This window comes from Rhinatrema bivittatum, chromosome 1, assembly GCF_901001135.1.
Source record: "Rhinatrema bivittatum chromosome 1, aRhiBiv1.1, whole genome shotgun sequence".
NCBI lineage: Eukaryota > Metazoa > Chordata > Amphibia > Gymnophiona > Rhinatrematidae > Rhinatrema > Rhinatrema bivittatum.
Window position 1 is genome coordinate 609121768 of NC_042615.1, and position 26951 is coordinate 609148718.

The 26951-nt window shown below is 44.2% G+C and overlaps 1 protein-coding gene across 1 annotated transcript in view; it reads right to left on the bottom strand.

Moving 5' to 3' along the window:
- Nucleotides 1-23553, bottom strand: part of HSD17B4 (hydroxysteroid 17-beta dehydrogenase 4) — a 424146-nt gene extending 400593 nt beyond the window's left edge. The window contains exon 1 of the mRNA XM_029620119.1: nt 23405-23553. Coding sequence (XP_029475979.1) covers nt 23405-23462 — 58 coding nt within the window. The 5' untranslated portion in view covers nt 23463-23553. The remainder of the gene's footprint in view (nt 1-23404) is intronic.
- Nucleotides 23554-26951: the final 3398 nt, after the last annotated feature.

Sequence of the window (26951 nt, forward strand, 5' to 3'; positions counted from 1 at the left end):
CACTGCCCACCGATCTTCCTGCTATAGTTCCCTGCTTCTGCCGGCCCTGTGGACCGGGCGACACATCTCCACACTACAGGCGACACACTAATGTGTCCCGACACACACTTTGGAAAGCTCTGCTGTAGAAGCATCATACGAAAGCAGGATATTAGATCCCATGCTCAAGAATGGGATAAAGCCTCACTGCTTAAAGTCCTGTTTATATATATTCTAAAAACAGGCAGAATCAGAGCTCACCATTTCATTAACACACAACTTGGAAAGTACCATGCTTTCTCCTGTCAGTAACCCTCAACTTCAACTTAGTGTTAGCAGTTATTCCATGCCAGATGAAGGAAATAAAAAAGACAAATCCATTTCTATGATATCATCAAGTGTCCTGCGCAGACTTCTGGATAGTCAAAATTATACTTAAGGGGAGTCCACTGTGCACTTTTAATTTCTGACAGACATCGGAGTCCAGTTTCCCCCTCTCTAAATGCAACCTAGTGTATAATGCACAAGCTTGTGGGTTTTAACGTTCTGCGTTACTCTGACCTCTTGCCATACATTTTTTTTTTTTTACTGATTTAGTTACAACGTGCTCCCACTTGTTGAAGCCTTGAACAATCCTGAGATAATTTTATATTGTTATATAAGCTCTTGCGTATGAAATAGGAAGTTACATTTTGGTCAACTACTTTTAAGAGCACAGTCCTCCCAAGGAGGAGCCCTAACACCAGAACAGAGAGCAGTCTGTTTGAGACCTTATTACTGAAGATATTACAGTCACAGATTTACCAAAAGTAACTTTCTTTTACAGATTTTGCAAGAGGAAGGAGACTTGCAAGTACTGTTTTTCATCTTTAACAAAATCTTTCAGTAAAGTTGTGTTGGAAGGTTTCCAAGGTGATTACAATCTACTATAGAGAAACCAAAGATAACACCCAGGACATTATCCTCTGCCCTCCGCCCCACCCACCTAATCCTGTACAAAAGGTTTAATAGCAAGAGGGTGAAAGGTTTGGAAAATCTTCAGCCCCAAGGACTCCTAGATTCTGCAGGTAAAAAACTGGTAATTTAACCCATTTATCTTGAGCCAAATTTCCAGCCAAACCTAATTGGCTAGGTTTGCAGCTGAAACTTCAGTGTCTGTATCTATTTGTGTGATCAAACCTAATTTTATCTCTGGTTGGCAGTGGAAAATCCATGCTAACCAGCTAAAACCAAAAGTCACTCTGAGAACACCTCTGGTTCCTCCACATTTTTTTGCTCAGCTAAAATTTATGCTCCTTGCACATTTAGCTGGCCAAATTGATGGGCTGATACAGTACAGTGCACTCCATACCCCTTACTAAATAAGGGGTAAAGCTAGCGCGTCTAAAACGCGGGTCCAAATGCCGGCTAACAGTGCCAGATTTAACTGCTAATTACTGAAGTTAACCAGTTAAATCTTTTGAAAATCCAGCTTTAAGTATATAAAAGTAAAAAAATATTACACAGAAAAAAAAAACCAAGACATTTGCGAGCTTTTGGTAAAATATTTACATTTCCATTCAAACGAATGGGGATAACATTTAAATTCATTGGAAAATTAACACAGCTAATTATTATTAATGTTAATTTAATAGCAAGACAGGGATATAGCTGTGCAAGATAAACTATCACAGATTTTATGCAAAATCGTATCATCTTAAGTGTGGCAACGTATGGCCTACAAGGGTTAGCGACCCTCCACACGTGCCAGAGTGAGGCATACAAGCTTATATTGTTTGGCATGGCGGAGCCAAGTTGCCAGCAGGAGCAGTCAGGACCAGGGCCACCAGGGTGAATGAGAGGAGAGGTTACAGAGGGCGATGTTGTGGGAGAAGAAAAGGTTTCAAAGAGAAGTGTGGTAGCAGGGGAGACAGTGGTGGAGTAGGAGAGGAGAAGAGGAAACAAAGGACTGCAGAGGGCTTAGGGACTCTTCTGGGTAAAAACCTCCCCCTCCCATGCTCACTTGCCTGCTAAGCAGTCTCCCTCCCCTCCCCCAATCCCTCCGCTTACCAGCCAAATCTCTTCCCACCCTTCCCCGGCATAGAAACGTTTTGGAATTTTATGTTGTAATAGTTTGGGCACTATTGCCAAATACAGTGCTGACACTGGATATAGATCTTTTTCAATGGGAAAAATAAGAATTATGACCTCTGTTACTCAGCAAGACCTTCAATAATATGTAATGTGTGTATTTACATGGGTTATGGAATGTCCACACATCCTTGGACACTATTCACATTTTGTTGATCCAGTAATTCAAATCTGCATGCATTCAAATGAGGAGGGGTTGCATGCCCCCCCCCCCCTCATGCCACACCTTTCAGGGTCAAAAATTGTATTGGGGACAAAGCCAAACTGAAATCCCAAGTCACCACCCCCTTGAATCCATACTTGGTGGAAGCACCTTTGACAACAATTACAGCTGCAAGTCTGATGAGACAGATCTCCCCTAACTTTTCACACCTAGATTTATCAATATTAAACCATTCTTCTTTACAAAACTGCTCAAGCTCTATCAAGTTCCTTGGGGAGTGCTGATGAACAACAATCTGCAAGCATATGGAATAAATGCCAATGAGGGCAATTGAGGAACAGGAGATCGATAGGTCTCTCTCATTTCTATTCTCTTAACTATATTTATAATTTTATTTAATAAAGTAGTTTTTAGTTACTTGTTTTTTTATTTTATATTGAATTTTATTGTATTTTATTCTGTTTCTAACTTTTATGATGATTTTTGCCTATGTAAACCATAAAGATAGAATGTGTTCTGTAACTGTATATAAAAATTGAATAAATAAAAAATACCACCGCAGAATTTCTATTGAATTGCGATTGTGAATAACTGGTCCACTCCGGGACATCTGCCTTTTTGTTCCTTAGTCACTCGACTAACTCTGGCTGCGTGCTTCAGGTTGTCATCATGCTGAAAGGTAAACATCCATACCAATTTCAGCTCTCTTGTACAAAGGCAGCACGATTTCCCTCAAGAACTCTTCTGTGCTTTTCTCTATTTATTGTCCCTTCTATTCAGACAAGGGTCCCAGACCCTGCTAATGAGAATTATCCCCATAACGACAGTGCCACAAGCATGCTTCACAAGAGGGACAGCGTTTCCTGGTGGATGTGCTGTGTTGCATTTGTGCCAAAACAGATCGCTTTGCATTCAAGCCAAAAAGGTCTATTTTAGTTTCATCAGACCACAAAATATTTGGCCACGTGGCTACAGTACGATCAAAGCCAGTGGGGCTGGAACCTGCTGCCTTGAGGGTTCATGACCAGGGGATTCTGCAGTGGAGCCACAGGGGCTCTGAATCACCAAGAACTTTGCAGAAAATACTAAGTTAAATAAAAGTTAGGGAGACCCACCTCCAGAGGTTCCCTCTTGAACCAGCATTAGGTGTGTCCCAAATAGAAAGCTGAACAACACTAGCTCCAGCCTGGCCCACCTTTGGTGGTCCAACAGCCCATAGAGTTTGCATTACGATTTCCTGTAGCCCTCTATTGTTCCTGTGTTTCCTAGTACTTACTCTGGTCCCTGGTCTATGGTCCCATTCTTGAATCCTTTTCTCCTTCAGGGCAGAGGAATGCTCAATCCCAGTTACACCCCTGCCCAGACACTGTATTTTCTTCCTGGCACCAATGGAGCAGGCCATGACAGTTTGGATCAGCTCAAATCAGAGGCAAGGAAAGTATGGATTCTTCAGAAGAGAGACTTACTGTGTGTTCTTTTCTTGTGTCTGTGGCTTTATGCAAACACAATATTTATTTATTTAAAAACTTTTATATACCGATTTTCACGGAGAGTATCCGACCAAAACGGTTTACAAATTCAATTTATAAGGAGGTAAAAATAATAAAATTAATAAAATAAACGAAAAATTAAATAAAATATAGTAAAGATTTGAAAAAAAAATACATCATGTAAATATAATCCCTAACTCATTTACAAAAACCTAACTAAAAAATTATTACAAAAAAGAAAAGCCAGAAATAATAAAAAAGTTAAGAAACCAGAAACCATAACTTATATACAGCTCGATACAGTAACATTCAGTTGAAGATTTCTCGTCTGTAACGAGCTCGCTGCGCACAATTCGGACGCGTAAGGCAAACCAGCGATACAGTCTCCAGTTTCGCGCGTCCGTAGCGCTTCTTAAAACAGACGCGTAACCCTTCCCCACCCGGCATGTAAATGAACGAATTAGCTGTATAATGAAGGAATTAGCTATTCCCCTCCGATACCGTAACGCGCGCTCAGGTTATCTCATTAGTAACGCACTGTTTTGCCGCGGCCGTAACGTGTTAGTTTACCGCCTCCCCCTAGTAGGAGTTAGGACTGCGAGTCTAGTAACAAATCCATCGACACCGCTTAAGACACTCAAAAACAATAAAACACAATAAAAAAAAAAGCGATACAGAGATAATCGAGAAAATGTAATGATGTGGGACACATAAAACCTGTCAGAAAAAAAAATAAAAATTTCTAAATACCTGTCGGTATTTAGCTGCCGCCTGGACCCGCCGCCGCCGCGTGGGTCCAGGCGGCCGGCGGCGGCGGGAGCGGGGTGGTCGCGTGTTTAATCTAGGCCGCGGGCGGGTGGGCGCCTGTTCCAGGCGGCAGCGGCGGCGGGGGGACACGCGTTAGTTCGAGACGGCCGGTGGGTGGCGGGTGGTCGCGTGTTAAATCTAGGCCGGGTCCGCACAGGCGCACATTCATTCACTGCCGGTGGGGGCTGCCTCTCCGGCAGCCCCCACCGGCAGTGAATGAATGCGCGCCTGTGCGACCCCTGCGATTCCGCGCTCAAGGCAGTCACATGCTGTGACTGCCTTGAGCGCCGAATCGCAGGGGTCGCACAGGCGCGCATTCATTCAGGCGGAGCCGGCAGCTTTCACCACCGGCTCCTCCGCCTGGATGAATGAATGCGTGCCTGTGCGACCCGGCCTAGATTTAACACGCGACCGCCCACCGGCCGTCTCGAACTAACACGTGTCCCCCCGCCGCCGCTGCCGCCTGGAACAGGCGCCCACCCGCCCGCGGCCTAGATTAAACACGCGACCACCCCGCTCCCGCCGCCGCCCGCCAGCCGCCTGGACCCACGCGGCCCTCCGACAGGTATTTAAAATTTATTTTTTTTTGAACACTCAGGTTTTTACATATTTTTGGTTTTTTTTTTTTTCACTTCATGGTGCCTGTCATTTCAAATGACATTTCAAATGACATTTGAAATGACAGGTACCAGCGCACCCTGGTTACTGTATAGGCGCTGTATTAAGCGCCTATACAGTAAAATGGGTTACGCGGGCATAACCCTTCCCTACCGCTTTAAAGCCACGGCATGCATTTGCATGCGATTAGAGGAGAGTATCGGGGAGTTAGTGAAGAGAACTGTGCGTGCGGGGAGGAAGGGTGCGCCTGACACTGCCGCACTGTTATTACCGCGGCCTTACAGGATCGACCCGATTGTTAGAAATAAGCAAGCTATTAGGCTCCAAGTGCATATCATAACCTAGTACTGACAATTATGAGGAACCTTGAGGACGGGTATTGGCTTCCTCAATTCCGGCATAAGCTATCGTGAATAAGTAGGTTTTCAAAACCTTTTTGAATTCCTTATGATCTATAATAGCTCTCAAAGCATTTGGAATTGAGTTCCAAAGAATGGGACCCGCCACAGAAAAAGCCCTTTCCCTAGTTATATTTAGTCTAGCCAGTCTGACAGTAGGCACATCAAGAAGATGTTTAGAGGTAGACCTAAGATTTCTAGTAGGCTTATATAATATCCATATGGAATTCAGCAACTAGGTGGCTACTCAACTAGACCTCTAAGCTAGGATAGTCACCTCTGGAGTCATGCATAATGCCATACTGGCAGCTGGGTTCACAAAAGGAGAAGTTTGTTCTGTCCTGAATTTCTTTTCCTTTAGTCCAGCCAGCTCAGTCCAAATAAATAGGTTATGCCCAATTAGCATATGGAGACAGATTAATAGGCTCACTAACATCACCCTATATAGGCTCCTGTGTTGACTTCAGCCTGCAGTATTACCTGTAACAAGCTAACAGACTTAACTCCCCTCTAAACAAGAGGCCTTCCAAGAACAGAAATTAAGAATTGTCTTCCTTGTTGGAGAGTGAATTATAATTAGGGATGTGCATTCATTTGCGACGAAATAGGAAAGAGACAATATTTCCTATTTAGTCACGTTTCGGGGGGGGGGGCGATGAAACGATAAGAAAACCACACAAAATTTCATAGGTTTTCTTATCGTTTTGGGTGGGGGGGGGGGGGGAGAAAGGGTACATTTAAAAAAAAAAAACAACCCACCCCAACCCTTCAAATTGAATTAATTGCAAACTCCCACCCTCCCCAAAAGACTTACTGGAAGTCCATGGTGGTCCAGCGGGGTTTGCAATTAATTCAATTTGAAGGGTTGGGGTGGGGGGCTTTTTTGTTTGGTTTTTTTTTTTTAATCTGCCCTTTCTTCCCCCCCCAAAAAAACGATAAGAAAACCACACGAAATTTCTGTATTGCGGGTGAATAGCTAATAGGCTCATCAACATGCATTTGCATGTGATGAGCACTATTAATTTGGGGGGGGGGGGGGGGTTGGCAGTGCATTTTCCATGCGCTATTACCCCTTACTGTGAAACTGTGAAAACTTACCAAACTAACAGGCCGATACAGTAAAGTGTGGCCGCGGTTACCCTGCTTCTAACCCGCTTTGTACCCACAATTTGGCCATGTAAGTCCAACCCGCGATTCACTATCCCTTTTAACCCATCCTACCGCTTCTTGAAATCAACGGATAACCCTTTTCGCCCAAGGCATGTATATGATATGTAAACGATCGGATTAGCTATTCCCTCCGATCCAGTAACGTGCGACCCGACTATCGCCTTTTTAACCTGCAGTTTTGCCGTGTTTAAAACCTGCTAATTTACCGCCTATCCTTACCCCTGCGTTAGTGTGGAGCGTCAAGCAAGCTCCAGCAGAGAGAGACGAAATTTCACGGGCAAACTTTCATGTGAGGCTTCAGCAGCCCAGGGCGGATCGGGCGCTCCCCATGAGAGGCGGCTTCCAGCAGCCCCCGCCGGCAAAGGTGCATGAGCGCATGCAAATGATTGCTTCACTGCCTGACCCCCTCACCCCCCCGGGACAAGACCTTTAGAGGAGCCAGGATCGGGCAAACTTTCCCCCAGGCCCCGCTCACCTGCCCTGGTCGCCGGTCTCCCGTGCGGGCGTGTTGACAGCTCCGGAGCAGCCCCAGTCCTCTCTCCCCTTCTCCTGGGGGCAGCCGGCGGCGAGAGCGGCTTCAGCAGCCCGGGGTGGATCGGGCGCTCCCCATGCGAGGCAGCTTCCAGCAGCCCTCGCCGCCGGCTGCCCCCGGGAGGAGGGGAGAGAGGACTGGGGCTGCTCCGGAGCTGTCAGCACGCCCGCACGGGGAGACCGGCACCCATGGACGCGGGCAGGGCAGGTGAGCGGGACCTGGGGGAAAGTTTGCCCGAAGCTGACTCCTCTAAAGGTCTTGTCCCGGGGGTGAGGGAGTCAGGCAGTGAAGCAATCATTTGCACAGGACAAATCATCAAACTGCACCAGCCCTTCTCCTGTATCCACTTCCTGGTACCTGTCATTTCAAATGCAGGTACCAGCGCACCCAGGATACTGTATAGGAGCTGTATAGCGCTCTATACAATAAAATGGATTGCGCTTAATGGACGCGCTTTGGACGCGGCTTGCATTTGCATGCCATTTAAATACTGTATCGAGCGTTATGTGATCCGGACTGTGCGTGCGGCAAACGAGGGTGCGCCCGGCACTACCGCACTCTTTCTTCCGCATCCTTACTGTATCGGCCTGTTAGCTATTCCATGTTTTTATTTCTACTTCATTTTCTAAGAAATTCTGGATTATATTTTTCACTTGGCAATTGTGGGGTAGAATTTGTGGCCACACGGAGGGGGGACAAACAAAACAAAACACTTTAATGCATTTTACTTCCAGGCATCAAAAGATGGAACATTTTGGAAAGGAGTGTAGACTTTCTATAGTCATTATAAATACACATTTTGTTTACTCTTTTTAAGCATATCCTGATATATTATAATCATTTAGATGAAAAACAAAAAAGTGCATTTAACAGGATACAAACTGTGTTTTTGAATGATGGTTTTTTTCCCCATCATGCACAGGAAAAGTAAGTGAGCACAACAAAGATACATATATCAGTGTACTGTATGTATAAAAGTCTCCACTGATAAATAGCTCTTGCAGATGGAATATATTTGTAAAATTGTCTTTGCTTTTGTGCATGAAGTCGCTTTCTAAATAGGAACTTGGAGATGCCTACTGTATATTCCTGTATAGATAAATCTTAATACAGTAGTATTTTTGTAGAAAGACCATGACAATCTTTTTGCTGATTCCATGAAGTGGCACACTATCAGCCTGTAAATCAACAGACCCCAGCTACTCACCATTTGGCAGGGGTAACTTTCAAAACCTCCAAGATTAAGATGGTAGAAATGTGACTTAACAAAAATTATTTTTCTTCTTCAAATCCCGGGATGTAATTGTTGTAAAGTGGCCGGATTTAGGGCTCTATAAAACTATTTCTACAACTATTTATCATTTCTAAAATGCTACGACATATGCAGTGCTCTACAGATATGCATAAGAGATGCTGCTCTATGGAACTTGCAATGTAGACAAGACAAACAAGCGTTGTGGGAAGTACTTAGTGTAGAAAAGCGCTCAGGATTTAAAAGCAGCTTCAAAATGGTGAATTTTTAAACTGGATTTGAATATGTCCAGAGAGGGAGAATGATTCACCAACTCAGGGAGTCTATTCCAGGCATACAGTGCAGCAAGGTAGAAAGCATGGCGTTGGAAGAGAAGGGCACAGTTAAAAATGATGATTTGTTCAATGAACAGAGTTCACGAGGAAGGTTGTAGGGAAGAGAGAAGATAGGTAATGAGGAGATGCAGAGAGAATGCATTTATAGGCAAGCAAGGGAAGCTTGAACTGCATGAGGAAGTGGACAGGGAGCCAATAGAGCAACTTGTGAAGAGGGGTTACAGGATCACAGTAATGTTAATGAGAGACAAGCCATGCAGCTGAATTTTGAATAGAATGCAGTGGAGAAAAGATGGTTTAGCAAGAGGGCCGCAAAGAACAAATTGCAGCAGTCTAAGTGGGAGATGAGGAGAATGGATGAACGTTTTGGAAGCATGCTCCAAAAGGAACAGAGGTTTTAGCGATGTTAGAGAGTAAGCACGGTCACATTTTAGCAGCATTTTGAATGCGCATAAAGGAGAGAGGCCTCAAAGATGATCCCAAGGTTACGGGCAGAGAGAACTGAGGAGGATGAGAATACTATCCGCAGAGATAGAAAAAGAGGGATGGCGGGGAAGAACAAGGAATTCTGTGGTGGCCATGTCAAGCTTAACGCAGCAACAGAACATCCTGGCAGCCATGTCAGATATGTAGGCTCAAATTTAGGACTGTATTTGTGGTAAAGATTCTGCTGTAGAGAAGTACATCTAGGAGTCTTCAGCATAAAATTGGTACCAAAATCCTTGGGGGAAAGATTAGAGCACAGAGGGAAGAAGTGTAGATGAAGAGAAGGCAGCTCTGAACACAGCCTGGAAGCACACTGACCAAGAGGAGAACAGCAGTAAAGGAAGAACCACCAGGCATTATAATAAAAGTACAATAGCAATGGTAAGAAGAAAACCAAGATAGAGCAGAGCCCAGACATCCAATCCAGCACAGTGATCCAAAGAGTAGATCGTGATTAGTGTCAAAAGAAGCAGGTAGGCCATGAAGGTTGAGGACAGAGTAAAATCTACACAAAACACACACATCAGTAAAAGGGTATTCACCAGGCAGCCACATTCCTGATCTGTGGCTCAAAGCCTCTATTTTGTTTCTCTTCACATTGCTGAATGGAGTGAGCTCACACAACGGGCACAGACAGGCAGACCACCCCGTACCCAGACTGACACAGAGAGAAACAGAATCCTTTAACCCAGACACAGACACCCCACACCTAGATTGACAGAACAAAACATATCCAGATACAAGACAGATACACCCAGATGCAGACAAACACCCCATACTCCACATCACAGAACTGCAAGGGCTAGAACTTTTTTTTTTTCTTTTTTTTTTTTTTTAAACAAATTCAGCCAAAATTTAAGAGCTGAGAAAAATTCCATCCCATCCTAACCAACATTTTTTGTTGATTTAGTGTTTTCACTAATTTGTTTTCCTATTTTTCTCAGTTTACTTTTTTTTCAGGTTTTGATTTGCTTATTTAACTTTTTACACTTTTGCCTTTATTCTTTCCCTACCTCCTCATTCTCTCTGGCCTCTTCGCCCATTCCTCCCCCCTACCCCATCACGTCTTTTCCCCCCAGCGGGTCCCCTGGGTAGGGACCTGGTGGCGGCAGGAACTCCTCCTGAGCTGAGACCTGGGGGTAACAGCACTTTCTGGGTCCTCCCATGTTCGTTTCTGCCACACAGTAAGTGGCTCCCCACCTGCGCTAAACACACCAGAAGCAGCTCCTCTCCCCAGCCCAGTGAAATAAACGTATGGCTAAGCCATGGCATGCTAACAATGTCACCACTACATTCTGGCGGCTCCCTCCCCCTGGAGCTTGCAGTGCCTACGTGGCACCCAGAATAGACAGCATAGCCATTTTTCTTCCCTAAATGGGCAGCCAGTGTGCCCCCCCCCCCTACAGGACTGTCCAAGACACCCCCCCAAGTTTGCTCACCCCTGTAGTAGAGAGTGTTGTGTCACAGTCAATCCTCCGCTCTGACCATAATCTTCCTGTGACAGCTGAACCACAGGACGAAGAGCTGGGATATTACTGCAGGGCTCAGTATGAAAATGCAGCCAAAAGATAGAAAGCAAAGCAGGAGATGTTAAGGTTGGCCAGTCAACTCAAACGCTATTTGACTTTGGACCTGTGCTGGGAATGAGGACTAGGTGAAAGTCCCTTTGAAGCACATGAAACTGGATGGCATTCTCTAGTTGCATGAAACAGAGCATAAAAGTGATTATTTTAAGTAGAAAAAGTACTGTAGCAACACCTGGCAGCAGAAGGTTATGCACAGTCATTTAAAAAATGAGACACATAATACAAGAGCGAGCTGCCGTTGGGAGCAGCATGACTGGCCCCACCAGTCAAAAAGAAAGAAACCGGGTGCCAGAGGCAGCACAGCTAGCGGGGCTCCTCAGGTCCTGCCAACCAAAGGTAAACGCTTTCCTTCCCCACCATCCCATGCAGCTGCAGAAGCCAAGGAAAGCCACTGTCCCGAGACGCTGCCCCTCTCCCCGCCCTTCCAATGCAGCCGCAGGGGCTGAAGACAGCCTATGCCTAGCACCTGTGTCTCCAGTCCCCATTACAGAGCACTACTGCGGGAGGTGGGGGGGGGGGGAAGAGGAGGAGAAAGAGAAAAGGTGGTGGCAGAGTGAGTAGGGGAGGGGGAAAGACAGGAGAGTGGGGGGAAGGCAAGGAACGAAAGAGAACTGCACGGGAATGGGTTGGGGGGTGTAATACTCATAGAGATGAAATGCGATAGTCTATTCCTGCCACCCCACCTAAAAAAAAAAAAAAAAAAGTGTGGGGGAGGGAGGCAGATGCCTATAGCAAACATCTCATCCCTGGAGAGTATGTGCTGAAGGTAAACACCACCTTTGGACATAGTCTGTACTCCATGGAGGATACTTTTCTAATCATGTTTAAATTTAAAACATATGAGGGACTGGTCTGCAGTGCAGGACCTATGGCCTCCTGAAGAGTGTCTGCCACAAATATCTGTCTTCCTGCCAGGCCCGGAACATTTGACATCCCAGAATAGGAATTTCAAAACCTCACTCATCAATGGCTTTTTCCATAGGCATAAAATAGGAGAAAGTTTTTCAGCAACCTGGCTTGGTCTGAAAGCAGTCCTTTAAATAAGCACAGACAATTAAAGGTCATCCTGGATGTTGTACAAGTGCAAAATATTAAATATGTAAAAAGAACTAGTTTTAGCAGAGAATAACTAGGTACAAAAAGAGAGACCTTAAAGCATTGAACATATTAAACCCTATAAAAAGTACTTAAGACTATGGGCTTCATTTACAAAGGATTTTAACCCAAGCTGTGTCTATGGGAGAAAAAAGTTTAGTAAAGCAGGCCCTGTATATATTATAAAACAAAAAAAAAAAAAATGGAAATGTAAGTACAAAACAAATGCACTACCATTCTCCTATTTTAAGTTATCTCTGTTCTATTTCAGGAAAATAGAAGTGGCTTAACAATGAATTACTCTGCAAACTCAACACACCCTCTGCATATTGCACAGTATTTCAAGGTACACACTGATACGCCTGTATCAGAGCATTTACTGCTGCACCATTACTTCTGGAGTTCTTTAAACTAGTCTTCCATAACTCCCCTAGACCCTGAAGCCGCAGTCACATTTGAAACAGGAGCACCCTCCCTCCCACCTAACAAAGGACCAGACTGGTTGCAACCAACATGAACCAATGAACTCCAAGGCGAGTAACGTAGTTTGTGAGACTCGCCTACTGACCCATGGCTGCACCCAGATTGTCAAAGGTTCTGAGGAGCTGCTTAAGGAATTTCAAAGTGTCAGTTTAAAAATGTGGATATTAAATTCATGTGGGTACTGCTCGTTGCTGTGCATGTGTTTGAAACACTGCATGGAATATAGGAGGGTACAGACTGCTTTCCTCTTGGATTCACATTCAGGCTGATACGGAGCGCACTGTTAGCCTGCTCTTGGACGCATGTTTTCCCTTATCCAGTAAGGGGAGGAAAACGCGCGTCCAACCCGCGGCACCTAATAGCGCCCTCAACATGCAAATGCATGTTGAGGGCGCTATTAGGTGCCTAATAGGGCGCGCATACCTAATAGGGCCATCAACATGCATGTTGATGGCCCTATTAGGTATGCGCACGGGATACAGAAAGTAAAATGTGCAGCCACCCGCACATTTTACTTTCAGAAATTAGGGCCAACCGAATTTCTTCCGGCACTGGGAAAGTGCACAAAAAAAGCAGTAAAAACTGCTTTTCTGTGGACCCTCCGACTTAATATCATGGCGATATTAAATCGGAGATCCCAAAGAGTAAAAAAAAATTTGAATTCGGCCCGTGGCTGTCGGGCCAAAAACCAGACACTCAATTTTGCGGCGTCCGGTTTCCAAGCCCGTGGCTGTCAGTGGGCTCGAGAACAGACGCCAGCAAAATTGAGCGTCTGCTGTCAAACCCGCTGACAGCCACCGCTCCGGGCTAAAAGGAGGCAAGTGGCCGGTGCGCGCGCCGGGAGAGAGGGCATTCGTCCGCTCTCCCGCGTTTTTACTGAATCGGCCTGATTGTTTGGAGATCTAACTTTGAAAAGCAATAGCTGTTTCCCAGAGCACAGTTCCCCAATCCTCTCCTGGAAGCACGCTTAACCAGTCTGATTTTCTAGAAATCCACAATGAATATGCATGAGTTAGAGCAGCATAATTTGGAGGCCCAGTGTGCACAAATTTCTTGTGCATATTCATTGTGGCAATGCTGAAAATGCTACTGGCTAACTGTGCCGGTAGGAGTGGGTTGGGAGACACTGGACTAGCACAATTGCAGAAGAAACAGTATGATCTGTGGGAAAACTGTTTCGCCACCAAAATACTAAAACCGGGGGGGGGGGGGGGCAGGCCACTCCGGTCCTCGAGTGCCACAAGCAGGTCAGATTGTCAAGCTATCCAGACTGAATAGTCGTGTGATGTACTTGTATGCACTGCCTCCACCAAATGCAAATACACTCAAAGAATAATGCATGAGCTGTATCTTCAATACCCAACTAGCTTGTGGCACTCAAGAACCAGAGTCGCCTACCCCATACTAAAGTTTTAACATAAAACAAGTTTTCTTATTAGTTTGGCATCTCTCTTCCTGTTCACATCCAAAGTGCTTGAATGTGCCATTCATTTCTGGTTACATTTCCATTTTGTTTTAACTTTTTTTTGTTTTAGTTTTCTGACGTATACAGGGCGTTCTCCTCCTGCCCTCCAGACAGACAACATGGATAAAAAGCCTTTCATAGTCTACCTGGCTAATAATGTTTTATAGACTTTTCCTCCAGGAACTTGCCCAACACCCTTTAAACCCCACAGTACGACCATGTCCTCTGGTAATGGATTCCACAGCTTGATTCTGCATGGAGTTAAAATGTGCATTCAACAACTTGTCTTAAATCTGCTGGTTGTTAGTTTCATGAAGTGTCCCCTTGTTTTAGTATTATTTGAAAGGGTAGATAACTATCTTTTTATTTACCCATTACACCCTACTCAGGTTTATAAACCTATGTCCTCTCTCAGCCTTCTTTTGTCCAAGCTGAAGGGCCCCGAGCTTGCATGGCCTCTCCCAACAGGGAAGTGGTTCTAGCCTCTTTACTATTTTTGTTGCCAACCCCTGCACCTTTTCTAGTTTTGCTATGTCTGTCTTTCTTGAAATGGGTAGACCAGAAATGCACACAATACGCAAGCTATCATCGTCGCACCATGACTTGATACAGAGGCAATATATTTTCTCGTTTTATTCTCCATTCCTTTTTGACTCACTCCTAATATTCTATCTGTTTTTTTTGGGTTGTTTTTTTTACCGCCACTGCACATTGAGCTGAGTATTTCAACATATATAAGCTTTTATAAGCTCCAAGTGCTGAAAAGAATACGGCCTCTCTTCCACACACATGACTTCAGAACGATTCTACAATCAATCATTTTCGCAAAGCTGGACTATTGTAACTCCATCATGCTTGGTCTCCCTTCTTCACACACCAAACCATTGCAAATGGTCCAAATGCCTCCGCCCGTATACTCACTAACACCAGGAGAAGAGAACACATAACCCCTATCCTGATGGGCCTCCACTGGCTGCCTATCCACTTCAGAATAATCTACAAGACCATTCTCACCATTTTCAAAAACATCCATCAATTAGCCCCAATCGATCTCCATATCCCCCTCCGATTACACTACTCAACAAGACCGACAAGAGATGCTTACAAAGGATCTCTTCAAGTACCTCCAGCCAAAACTACCAGACACATCACGCTTAGAGATCGGGCCTTCTCCACAGCTGGTCCAACTTTATGGAACGCCATTCCCCCGGATCTTAGAATGGAACCCAGCATCTCAACATTCAAGAAAAGACTCAAGACGTGGCTGTTCACGCAGGCCTTTCCTAACTCCAACATTACTTAACCTCCTCCAATCAACATTCTTCGCTAGTAATAGCATTAATAGCCAATCAACATTCTTCGCTAGTATTAGCATTAATAGCCACCTCTTATAATGTTATTATATATATATATATATATATATATATATATATAATTATTTAATCTTCATTTTCCTTCTTACTCCTAGTTATTGATTCCCTGTTACATGTAACTGCTTTCTGCACCATTGTTCAAATTGTAAAGTTTATTGCACCCCTGTTTCTTGTGAACCAGCATGATGGGACTACTGTCTTGAATGTTGGTATATAAAAAAACTTAAATAAATAAAATAAATAAATATTATCCACAAGGTCTCCAAGGTCCATTTCCTGGGCAGTGACTGCTAATACAGAATAAAGAATTGTGTGTCTGCAGATAGGATTATTTTTTCCCCCTATGTGCACCATTTTGTACTTTTCCTCGTTAAATCTCACCTGGCATTCAGATGCCTTCTTGTAAGATCCTTCTGCAGTTCCCCACAATCCTCTGCCCCCTTTTTTCTTAACTTTGAATATTTTCATGTCATCTGCAAATCTGATCACCTCTCTTGTTCCCTTTTCCATATAAATTTATGAATACATGGAAACAGCACCGGTCCCTGTACTACTCCACCAGCAACCTGTCTCCATTTGAGAAGCTAGCCATTTAGTCTTTGTCCTCTGCCTAGCCTCTGTTTCCTGTCTTTTAATCACTTATCAATCTGAAAACCCAAGTATACTTTTCTCCATTTTTATTGAGGAGGATGTTGGGAACACCAACACAGGAAGCATTCTTCGATGGTGATGATTCTGAGCAACTAAAACATCTCTCTGCAATAATAGAGAATGTAACAGATCAAATTGACCGACTAAAGCAGGGGTCGGGAACCCATGGCTCGCAAGTCAGATATGGCTCTTTTGAGGGCTGCATCTGGCTCGCAGACAAGTGTCGTCACACTTTCCAGTCCCCCGCTGACCCAGCTGCTCCCCGGTCCTCCTCCGCCCGGACTTAAAATGCTGTCAGCCCGGGCGGAACGCGGCAGGACAGCTGGAGTCAGCGGCACCGGCGTGCTCTCTTCTTCCCGCCCCCCGCGGCCCAGAAGAGGAAGTGGTGAGCATCGGGTGCGTGCGCGGGAAGAAGAGAACACGCTAGTGTCAGACGAAAAGAAGACTGCAGCGCGGCTTGGAGACTGCACGCTAGTGCGGTCTTCTTCCCACCCCCCCCGCAGCCCGGAAGAGGAAGTGGAGAGCATCGGGTGCGTGCGCGGCAAGAAGAGGCCACGCTAGTGTCAGACGAAAAGAAGACTGCAGCGCGGCTCGGAGGAAATGAAGAGCTTCAACCGCGGCCGATGGGACTCCGCCTCCGCGAGGGCTGAAAATGAAGGAGGCTGCTGCTGCCGTGAGTTCCTGGGGTGGGGGAGAGAGAGCGTGAATGAGCGAGCAAGCATGTGTGTTTGAGATCCTGTGTTTGTGAGTGAGAGATTGCATGTATGTGAATGACTGAGAGCCTGTATATGTGAAAGAGAGTATGTCTGTGACTGAGAGCCTGCCTGTGAGAGAGAGCGCATGAATGTAAGTTTACCATTGGGAACCTGTATGTGTAAGTTTGTGATTGAAAACCTGTTTGTGTGAAAGAGTATGTGTGTATGATTGAGATCCTTTGTGTGTGAGAGAAATCATGTGTATGTATGATTAAGAGCCTGTGTGTATAAGTAAGAGAGAGATCATGTGTGTCTGTGTGAGATTGAGAGCTGATTTAGGTGAGGGAGCATGTGAGTATGTGATTGACAGCCTGTGTGTAAATGAGAGAAAGAGAGGACATGTTTGTAAGCATGTGAATGAGAGTCTGTGTGAGAGAGAAAAATACAGCATGTATTTATGTGATTGAAAGCCTGTGTGTGTAAGCATGAAAAGATAGACAGCATGTGTGTAAATGTGTAATTAAGAGCCTATATAAGTGAGAGAGAAAAAACATGTGTATATGTGAGTACTGAGAGCATGTGTGTATAGGTGTGTCATTGAGAGCCAGTGTGAGAGAGAGCGCTGGTATGTGACAGAGAAAGTTCCAAGCAAACCACCCCACCTCCTGCTAATTCAGAACAATCTCAGGACACCTGGATATCAAATGTTCCCAGGTATGCAGAGCAAAAAAAATTTTGTATCCTTATTATTTTTCATTACTGGGTCTTTGTGTCTGCTATTTTGAAATATTTTGTTGGTATCTGGAAATGTTTTATATGAGTTTTTGATTATTGGATATTCCACTCATCAGCTGTTTCGAAATATGTTATTTTTGTTAGTACAGTTTTACTGCTGATGATTTTATATTTCTTGATTTGTTTTATAAGGATGTGTGATGTTTCTTTTTTCCTTTATTTAAAGAGACTCTGGCTTGTTGCGGTTTCCAATTCAGTTTTTGTCTGCATGCTTCTTGTTATGCGTTTTGGTCTCTTTATTCTATGTTAGGTGAGGGACAGCACGTGATTCAGGTGAGGTTTTCTGCTGGTGTGTAGTTTCTGTGTAGGACTCTACAGCAGCCTGACTTGGTCCGTTTTCCTAATAGGAGATGTATTGGTGTCTTAAGGCCTGGTGTAATATTTTCAGAGACTTATTGTACTTTAAAAAAGTGTGATCTTACATAAAATGCACACATTTACTTGTATTTAGTTTTAAACATATTGCATGGCTCTCATGGAATTACATTTTAAAATATGTGGTGTTTATGGCTCTCTCAGCCAAAAAGGTTCCTGACCCCTGGACTAAAGAGTAACAAATTACCAGCACTGGATGGTATGCACCCTAGAGTCCTGAAAGAACTCAAATCTGAAACTGCAATCCTGTTACTAATAATCTGTAATTTACTATTTAAAAATCAAACAGTAATAGCCAGTGTAACTCCAATTTATAAAAACAGCTCCGGGGTGATCCAGGAAACAATAGACCAGTTAGCCCAGGGGTCGGGAACCTATGGCTTGCAAGCCAGATGTGGCTCTTTTGATGGCTGCATCTGGCTCGCAGACAAATCTTTAATAAAAAAGTAAAAATCTAACAACCCCCCCCCCCTCCTGACTCTCCCCCCCCCCCCCAAGACTTGCCAAAAGTCCCTGGTGGTCCAGGAGCTGGGCTGTCAGCTGCCAATAGTCAAAATGGCGCCGATGGCCCTTTGCCCTCACTATGTCACAGGGCTACCGCTGCCATTGGTCGACCCCAGTGACATAGTGAGGGCAAAGGGCCGTCGGCGCCATTTTGACTACTGGCAGCCGATAGCCCAAGTCCAGGAGACCGCTCCCGGACCCCCGCTGGACCACCAGAGACTTTTGGCAGGTCTTGGGGGGAGTCAGGAGGGTGGGGTGTCTTGTTAGATTTTTACTTTTTTATTAAAGATTTGTCTGTGAGCCCTGGACCCCCGCTGGACCACCAGGGACTTTTGGCAGGTCCTGGGGGGGGGGGGGGCTGTAGTAAATTAATTTGGTAGGTCTTGGGGGGTTCAGGAGGGTGAGGGGTTGTAGTTAGTATGGCTCTCACAGAGTTACATTTTAAAATATGTGGCGTTCATGGCTCCCAGCCAAAAAAAGGTTCCCGACCCCTGAGTTGGCCAGACACTGGCGCTGGGCAAAATAGTAGAAAACATTCTTAGAAACAAAATTAGTTATATAGACATAGCTTAATGGGGAAGAATCAACATGGTTTTAGCAAAGTGAAGTCTTGCCTTATAAATCTATCACATGAAAGTGAGCTGGCTGATCTAGAATTCATTCAGTTCTGCTATTTCCTTGTCCTCCCCATGCAATCCTTTACCCTCAGTCATCTGGAGTGCCAACTTGCTCCCTTCACAGGCTTTTTTGCTTCAAATGTACTTGAAATTGCTTTTATTAGTTTTTGCCTCTATGGCAAGCTTCTCAAATTCTCTCTGGTCTTACTATTGGTTTTATATCTAATAGTATGAAAGTCGTTTCCTATTTCTTCCATTTGGGTCTGCTTTTCATTTTTTGGCTCTAACTACCTCTTTCAACTCACCATTAAAAAAAAAAAAAAAAAAAAAGAGTCAGAGCATGGTTTACCTACCTTCCATAGCCATATCACCTACTTCCAAGCAAAATATAAACCTGTGCAGAGTAAAGTAAACAAGATTCAAAGCGGATAACAATACGCCTACATCCTGAATAAGCATTTCAGGATGTCCGTTTGGAATGCCCAGGATTCTATGTTGCAGCATGTGCCCAGAATCAGGGCTGGATTTAGGTACAGGAAACACAGGCATGTGCCCAGAATCAGGGCTGGATTTAGGTACAGGAAACACAGGCATGTGCCCAGGACACCCAGGAACTGGGACTCCTCCTGCTGCTCTTCGATTACCAGAAGAATGGAAGAAATGGCCATACTGGCATTAACCCAAGAAACAAGAAGGTAGGAGATCTAAAAAAAAGCCGTTAGGAAAACAAAGTGATAGATGCCAAAGTCTCTCTCAATTCTTTAATAAGGTGGAGACGTGTAAAACAATTGCCCGACTCAGGCCGGATTTCGCCACTGTTGAAGTGGCTGCCTCAGGGGCTATAAATCAATCATAAAAACATCAAAATCAAATTACATACGTAGGTGACATGAAACTGAATCAGACAAAAAAGTGTTCATATGTGGTTTAGATGTCCGTTCGGGGCTGTCAATTCACACACATCACCCATTGATTACTCAGTTTGAGAACACAGAGTTTGCCTACAAGTACAATATGTTTAATTTAAATTAATATTGTTGTTTATGCAGTAAACTCCTCTAGTAATAAGCATGCACAGTTCACCATTTCATAGTGCAGATTTTTTATTTCAGTGACTGACACAGGGTTGTTATTGTTATTTTTAGTTTGTTCAGATTATATGATAGAATCTTTGTTCATACTTGATACATTCTTACAGATTTTTCCCATTGGCACCATTGATCGTTTACAATATAAAAACCTTTCATCTTACAATGAAAAACAATGAATCACTAAGGTAATAATAGTAGAGATTAAACATTAAATCAAAAGATTTCCATTTAACAATAGTTCTCAAATATTTTTATACACATTGGTAAAATCCATTTGTGTGTTTAGATGTTCTTCATACTGGTTTTTTTGTAAAATTATTTTTACATATTTGATAGACTAGCTTTTTATGTTTGTGTCATTCATTTTACATGAATGTCTGATTCAGTTTCATGTCACCTATTTATCAGGCCGATACAGTACATTGCGCTCCGGTGGAGCGCACTGTTAACCCGCGTTTGGACGCGCATTTTCGATGCACTAGCTTTACCCCTTATTCATTAAGGGGTAATAGCGCATCAAACGCATGTCCAACCCCCCCGAAACTAATAGCGCCCACAACATGCAAATGCATGTTGATGGCCCTATTAGTTATTCCCGCGCGATACAGAAAATAAAATATGCAGCTTGGCTGCACATTTTACTTTCAGAAATTAGCGCCTACCCAAAAGGTAGGCGTTAATTTCTCTCGGCACCGGGAAAGCGTACAGAAAAGCAATAAAAACTGCTTTTCTGTACACCCTCCGACTTAATATCATGGCGATATTAAGTCGGAGTTCCCAAAAGTTAAAAATAATCAAAAATAAAAAAAAAAAAGTTTTAAAATCGGCCCGCGGGTTGAAAACCGGACACTCAATTTTGCCGGCGTCCAGATTCTGAACCCGTGGCTGTCAGCGGGTTTGAGAACAGACGCCGGCAAAATTGAGCGTTGGCTGTCAAAGCCGCTGACAGCCGCCGCTCCTGTCCAAAGAGAGGCGCTTGGGACACGCTAGTGTCCCTAGCACCTCTTTACCGCGGGCCCTAATTTGTATAATTTTTTTTTCTGAATCACGCACAGGAGAATGGCCTGCGCTTGCCTGCGATTTTTACTGTATTGGCCTGTATGTAATTTGATTTTGATGTTTTTATGATTTATTTATAGCCCCTGAGGCAGCCACTTCAACAGTGGCGAAACCCGGCCTGAGTCGGGCAATTGTTTTACACGTCTCCACCATATTAAAGAATTGAAAAAGACTTTGGCATCTATCACTTTGTTTTCCATACTGGCATTAAGTCCTACATCCTGTCTCAGTGACCAATCCAGGATTCCAAGGAATGGCTCCAATCCTTCTTGCTGATAACCTGGGATATGCAGGGGCTTTCCCAAGTCTACATGGCTAATACTGATCCAGGAGTTAAGTTTCCACTGCTAAAAATGATGCACTGGTCAATGTCAGTCTGACTTTCTGCATCAGGGAGAACGACTTAATGTCCTCATTTGCGTGGGATTTCCATGTGAGAGCACCAAGCAGTACTCCCAATTAGCAAAACTCCTTGTTGCATTGTTTTGTATGTAGAAAATGCATCTCAAGTACAAGCAAAAAGGTACATTAGCCTGCGTGTAAAAAAAAAAAAAAAAATCTGAAGTGTATTTTTTCAAAGTGCTACCTAGTAGCTTCATAGAATGTGTCCCCTGGTCCTAGTACTATTTGAAAGTGTAGATGAACTATTCCCTGTTTACCCATTACACCCAACTCATGATTTTGTAGATATCTATCATATCTCCTCCATGCAGAAGATCCCAAACCTGTTTTGCTTCACTTCATAAGGGAGACATTCTATCCCTTTTATTATTTTGGTCACACTTTTTTGTGCCTCTCTCATTCTGCCAAATCTTTTTTGATATGGGACAATCAAAACTATACATAACATTCAAGATGAATCACACCATGGATTGATACAAAGACATTATTATGATAGCCTCTATTTTATTTTCCATTCCTAATACCTATCATTTTGTTTGTTTGTTGTTTATAGTTACCATGAATTGAGTCAAGAATTTCAGAATTGTATCCACAATGATTCCAAGATCTTTTTCCTGCACGGTGATACCTAGCATGTTGCCCAGCACTGTGTACCTATAGTTTGGATTATTCTTCACCTATAATAGGCATCACTTTGGACTTGGGCATCTAAATTTAATGTGAACAAATCAGCAGTCACACAAGGCCATCTTATAATTCCTCACAACCAGCTAATGATCTTTGAAACACATTTTGTCATCTGTGAATCTGATCACCTCCATCACTCCCTTTTCCAGATCATTTATAAAAACATTTAAAATGTACCAATTATAGTACAGATCCCTGGGCACTTCATTATTTACTTACTCCATTGAGAGAAATGTCGATTCCATCCTACAGCCAAGCCACACTAGGACATTGCCTCCTATCCCATGGCTTTTTAAATTTCCTAATGAGTTTCATTAAAGGACTATCAAATTTCTTCTGAAAATCCAGGTACACTATAGCAACTAACTCTCTCTTATCCACTTTTTTTTTTAATTCCCTTTTCAAAAAAAAAAAAAAAAAAATCTAACAGAGGTATAAGATTCTGGGGGGCAAAAACACCATCAGTCCTCTGAGTATAGGCACCATAATCCTAAATCCAGCCCTGTCCAGCACTTCCATTTCCCAAACAGGTGCACAGCCTGATTTTAAACATTTGTTTTAATCAACTCAATGACAATGTAGAAAGCAAAAACAATATAAGTATAGAAAGTACTTCAGAGCTATATAAAAGTACTAAAACATAGCAGCACCATCCTTTTGTAAAGTGTGCACAAAAAAAGATACATTATTTAATACATATAACCTAAAACAAAAATTCCCAAACTTCCTCACAACCTTCTGTCCATTAATTACGAAAGAAGTGGCAAGCATTCAATCCCTGAGTACTATAGCAAAAAGAAGAGCCAAGCTAAAACGTCAGCCTGAAGTAAACTTTAATCTTATTTGTACCACTAATCTGCAACAACGCCTTAAAACAGAAAGCCGACTGTCGCCCAGCCATCAGCGAATTTGTGCGCAGATCATCCAGTCAAGTTCAATGGGAACACGCTCTCCCCCAGTCCCAGAAATGAAAGTCCCAGTCACCCAAACTCCGTCCGACCAGCGGACCTCGCCAGCTCCAAGAGCCCACAGCTAGAAGTCAGTCCTCTGCAAACCCTGGACGTCGCCTTTTGTTCCGCCCCCCGAGTGCAACAGTCAATGTCGCGCGCAGCCTCTCCCTGGTCCCCGACCCGGGCATCGGGGGGGGGGGGGGGGGGCCACCTCACCTCCTCCGGCGCCGGTGACCAGCACCACCCGGCCGCTGAACTTCAGGGGAGACGCCATCACTGCCTGAGACGCGCGCTCGCCCGCGTTATCCGTGTGCGCGCGCTCCCGTTAGCACCAACCATCGGACCACGGCAGCCCTCGCTCCCCAGCTACCACGCGCCTGCGCTGACGGGACGGGACGGCTCGCGGCACGCCGGGGAATGTAGTTTTTGCTCGTCGGCCAGCGGCAGCATCTGCAAATCCTGTTGAAACGTGTAATTGTACGGAACCTGAGGTACTAACTAAGCATTTTTTTTATATATATAGAGACGGCTGGATATAGGGAACATTGACTAAAATGTAGTTCTCATTTTATGCTTATGAGGAAAATGCTCAGTAGTAAATATGATATGGTTCTGAAACTGGGGAAAAAAAAAACTTTAGTTAATACTTTGGTCTATTTAAGAGTGCAAATAATACTACTGGGGGAATTCTGTGCAAAAACATTTTAAATTCTGCCCACAAGAACTTAAAATTCTGCATACTTTATATTGGTCAAAATAACACAATATACTTGACAGTCTAAGTAATTAATTTAAAATGAAATACAGAAAAAAGTTATTACTTAAAGATGCAGATTTTAAAATATTTTATGTAGAATTTCCCTAGAAGTTTACTGTAAGAGTGTCTCTTCCACCCTCTCTTTGTACTCCCCTAGCCAGTCTCCTTTCACTTTGCCATCTCAGGCCCCAACTACTCCACCTGCCATTATCTCTCCCCTTCCACTCTTATCTTCACTCCCAGAGTTGGATCCTTCTCTCAGTAATGCCCCTCTCGCAGACTCCCTCTGTCCCTCTCTCTCATACTGGAGCCTGTTGTATCTTCACCGCCAGCACAGCCCATCCCACTCGCTGGCGAAGATGAAGCAGGTGTTGGATTTGAGGCATAGTGTGGACTCTTAGTCACAGTGATGATGACTCCTCCCATGGGGAGCGGCCCCGTGGGGAACCACAGCAATAGGCTAGACTCAGAGAGCAGACACTGGAGATAGAAAGCTTTATTGTACTGCTGTAGATAGATGGTAATTGTGCAGGAAGAGATGGCACTGAAGTCCAGCAAGGTGCCAATACGTTCAGACTGCCTCAGATAAAGAAGTCTCACCCAGATGTACAAGGTTGGTAGTGTTCTGCAGAGCGGGATAAGCCGAACCTGGTGGGTGGAAATGGAGAGCTGGATCATAGAGGTACTCACTGAAGGGTAGTGCTGGAATCCTCCTGGTAGATGATGAAGGTGGGACCCGAGGTCTGTGGTTCAGGATACTCTGAGCTGGATAGGCCCTCAAGGAGCGAGTACCTAGAAGCGCAGATAATCCTGAAAAGAGAAGAGAGACCCCCGAGGAGCGGTTGTCTAATTAGTAGTAGAAACCCTGAAGGGTAGTTGGAAGCGAGAGGCCCCCGAGGAGCAAGTGCCCAGAGCTTCTTCAGGAGCGAGATAACCCGGAGGGTAGTGAGGAGTCTAAGCCTGCAGCTTAGAAGTAGTCAGAGTAGCTAAACCGAAGTCCTTGCTAACTCGTTCGTTAGGAGCAGAGTGGAGACTTAAATACCCGGAGGTATTGACGTCATGTGGTGGGGACGCCCCCGAGGTTCCCGCCATGATGTGTAGATAAGCGTAGGCAGTTTGCGCACATGCACCCTAGGAGGCCACGGGAAGGAGCATAGTGGACGGAGACGCCCATGCTGAGTTGGAGACGCTGAGGGTTTCGGCATTCGGCACCGGAGGCAGCCATCTTACCCATGGAGGAGGAGAAAGGCAAAAAAGAGGTGAGGCAGAGTGGTCGCAGCCATCTGCGACCGACGGAAGCAACACTAGGCCCAGACATGCTGCAAGCAGAGGCCATCCCACTCACAGAGAAGAAGGAGCAGGCCTCCACTCACGGCCTGCAGGAGCCTGCCAAATTCTGCGCAGGAGGGCAGAATTCCCCCATAACTAAAATAAGTGGCGTAGTGACAAGCGGCTACAAAACAGAAGTTCAAATTCACCTTAACCAGATGCAGTTTTTGTTCAGAGTTCATGCTGACCAGAAGCAGGCAAGTCTAGCAGCCAGCTTGGCTAGTTTTGTTAGTTTGAAATATCTTTATTTAAACACAGGTAATGCTGCATTTATCAATACGAAGTCACAACCAAGAAGGAACATACTAAATTCAATACATAACTTAGAGCCTTAAAGCCCAGCCCGTCGGCCTTAGAGCCGATCTAACAACCCAACTGTAAATAAGTACCTCGCCTGTATTCTGGCACTTAAGATATTTACTGTATATATGTTCGATCTTAATGATTTCTCCATTACCATCCTTATTGAGTACTGTTTTTTGGTTCCTTTCTCTTCCCACTTCTCTGCCATTCTTTCTCCTGTTGTCCTTGCCCCCCCCCCCCCTTTTTTTTTTCTCTCCCTTTTCCTGCCTGCTCCCCGCTCACCCCTCCCTTGTTCATTGTAATTTTCAGCCTGCTTCAGTTATTTGTAAACCGGCGTGATGTGTCCCAAGAATGTTCGGTATATTAAAAGTTCTTAAATAAATAAATAAATAAACTTGGTTATATGGTACATATATATGGTTATATGGTATATTGTACATAGCAAGCTCATCGCTTGCTATGTACAATCACATTCATTTTTACCCCTTTGTTTTTTCTCCCTCCCTCACATAGTGAGGGAGGGAGAAAAAACACAACGGGTAGATTCACATCTACCCGTTCTCCCTCCCTCACTATGTGAGGGAGGGAGAACGGGTAGATGTGAATCGGTTATTTACTCTTTCGGATAGTAGAAAGACTAGGGGACACTCCATGAAGTTAGCATGGGGCACATTTAAAACTAATCGGAGAAAGTTCTTTTTTACTCAACGCACAATTAGACTCTGGAATTTGTTGCCAGAGAATGTGGTTCGTGCAGTTAGTATAGCTGTGTTTAAAAAAGGATTGGATAAGTTCTTGGAGGAGAAGTCCATTACCTGCTATTAAGTTCACTTAGAGAATAGCCACTGCCATTAGCAATGGTTACATGGAATAGACTTAGTTTTTGGGTACTTGCCAGGTTCTTGTGGCCTGGATTGGCCACTGTTGGAAACAGGATGCTGGGCTTGATGGACCCTTGGTCTGACCCAGTATGGCATTTTCTTATGTTCTTATGTTCTTACTATACTCCTCTTCATTCTTTAGCCAGTCAGAGAATAATGAGAATAGGCACCGTGTTCTTGTACACCCAAGTCTTACCATAAAAATAAAGAGTAAAGTAAAGGGGCCTAACCTCACCCTTCCCTCTAACCCTCCCTTCCCCCTAATCCTACCTTACTCCCCTTACCCCTGATCTATGACTAGAGTCTGAGGTGGTTACTGGAATATTCTCCTATAGGATATTTAAGATTGAACTTCTGATTCTGCTGGAAAGGCTTTGTATGTATAAATCCCAAATTTCTAGGAAACGAGTCCTGGAATTTGGTGATGAGCGCGCCACCAGAGACTCCATAAACATCATATTGTGGATAGCATTACGCCATTGCCAATAGAAAG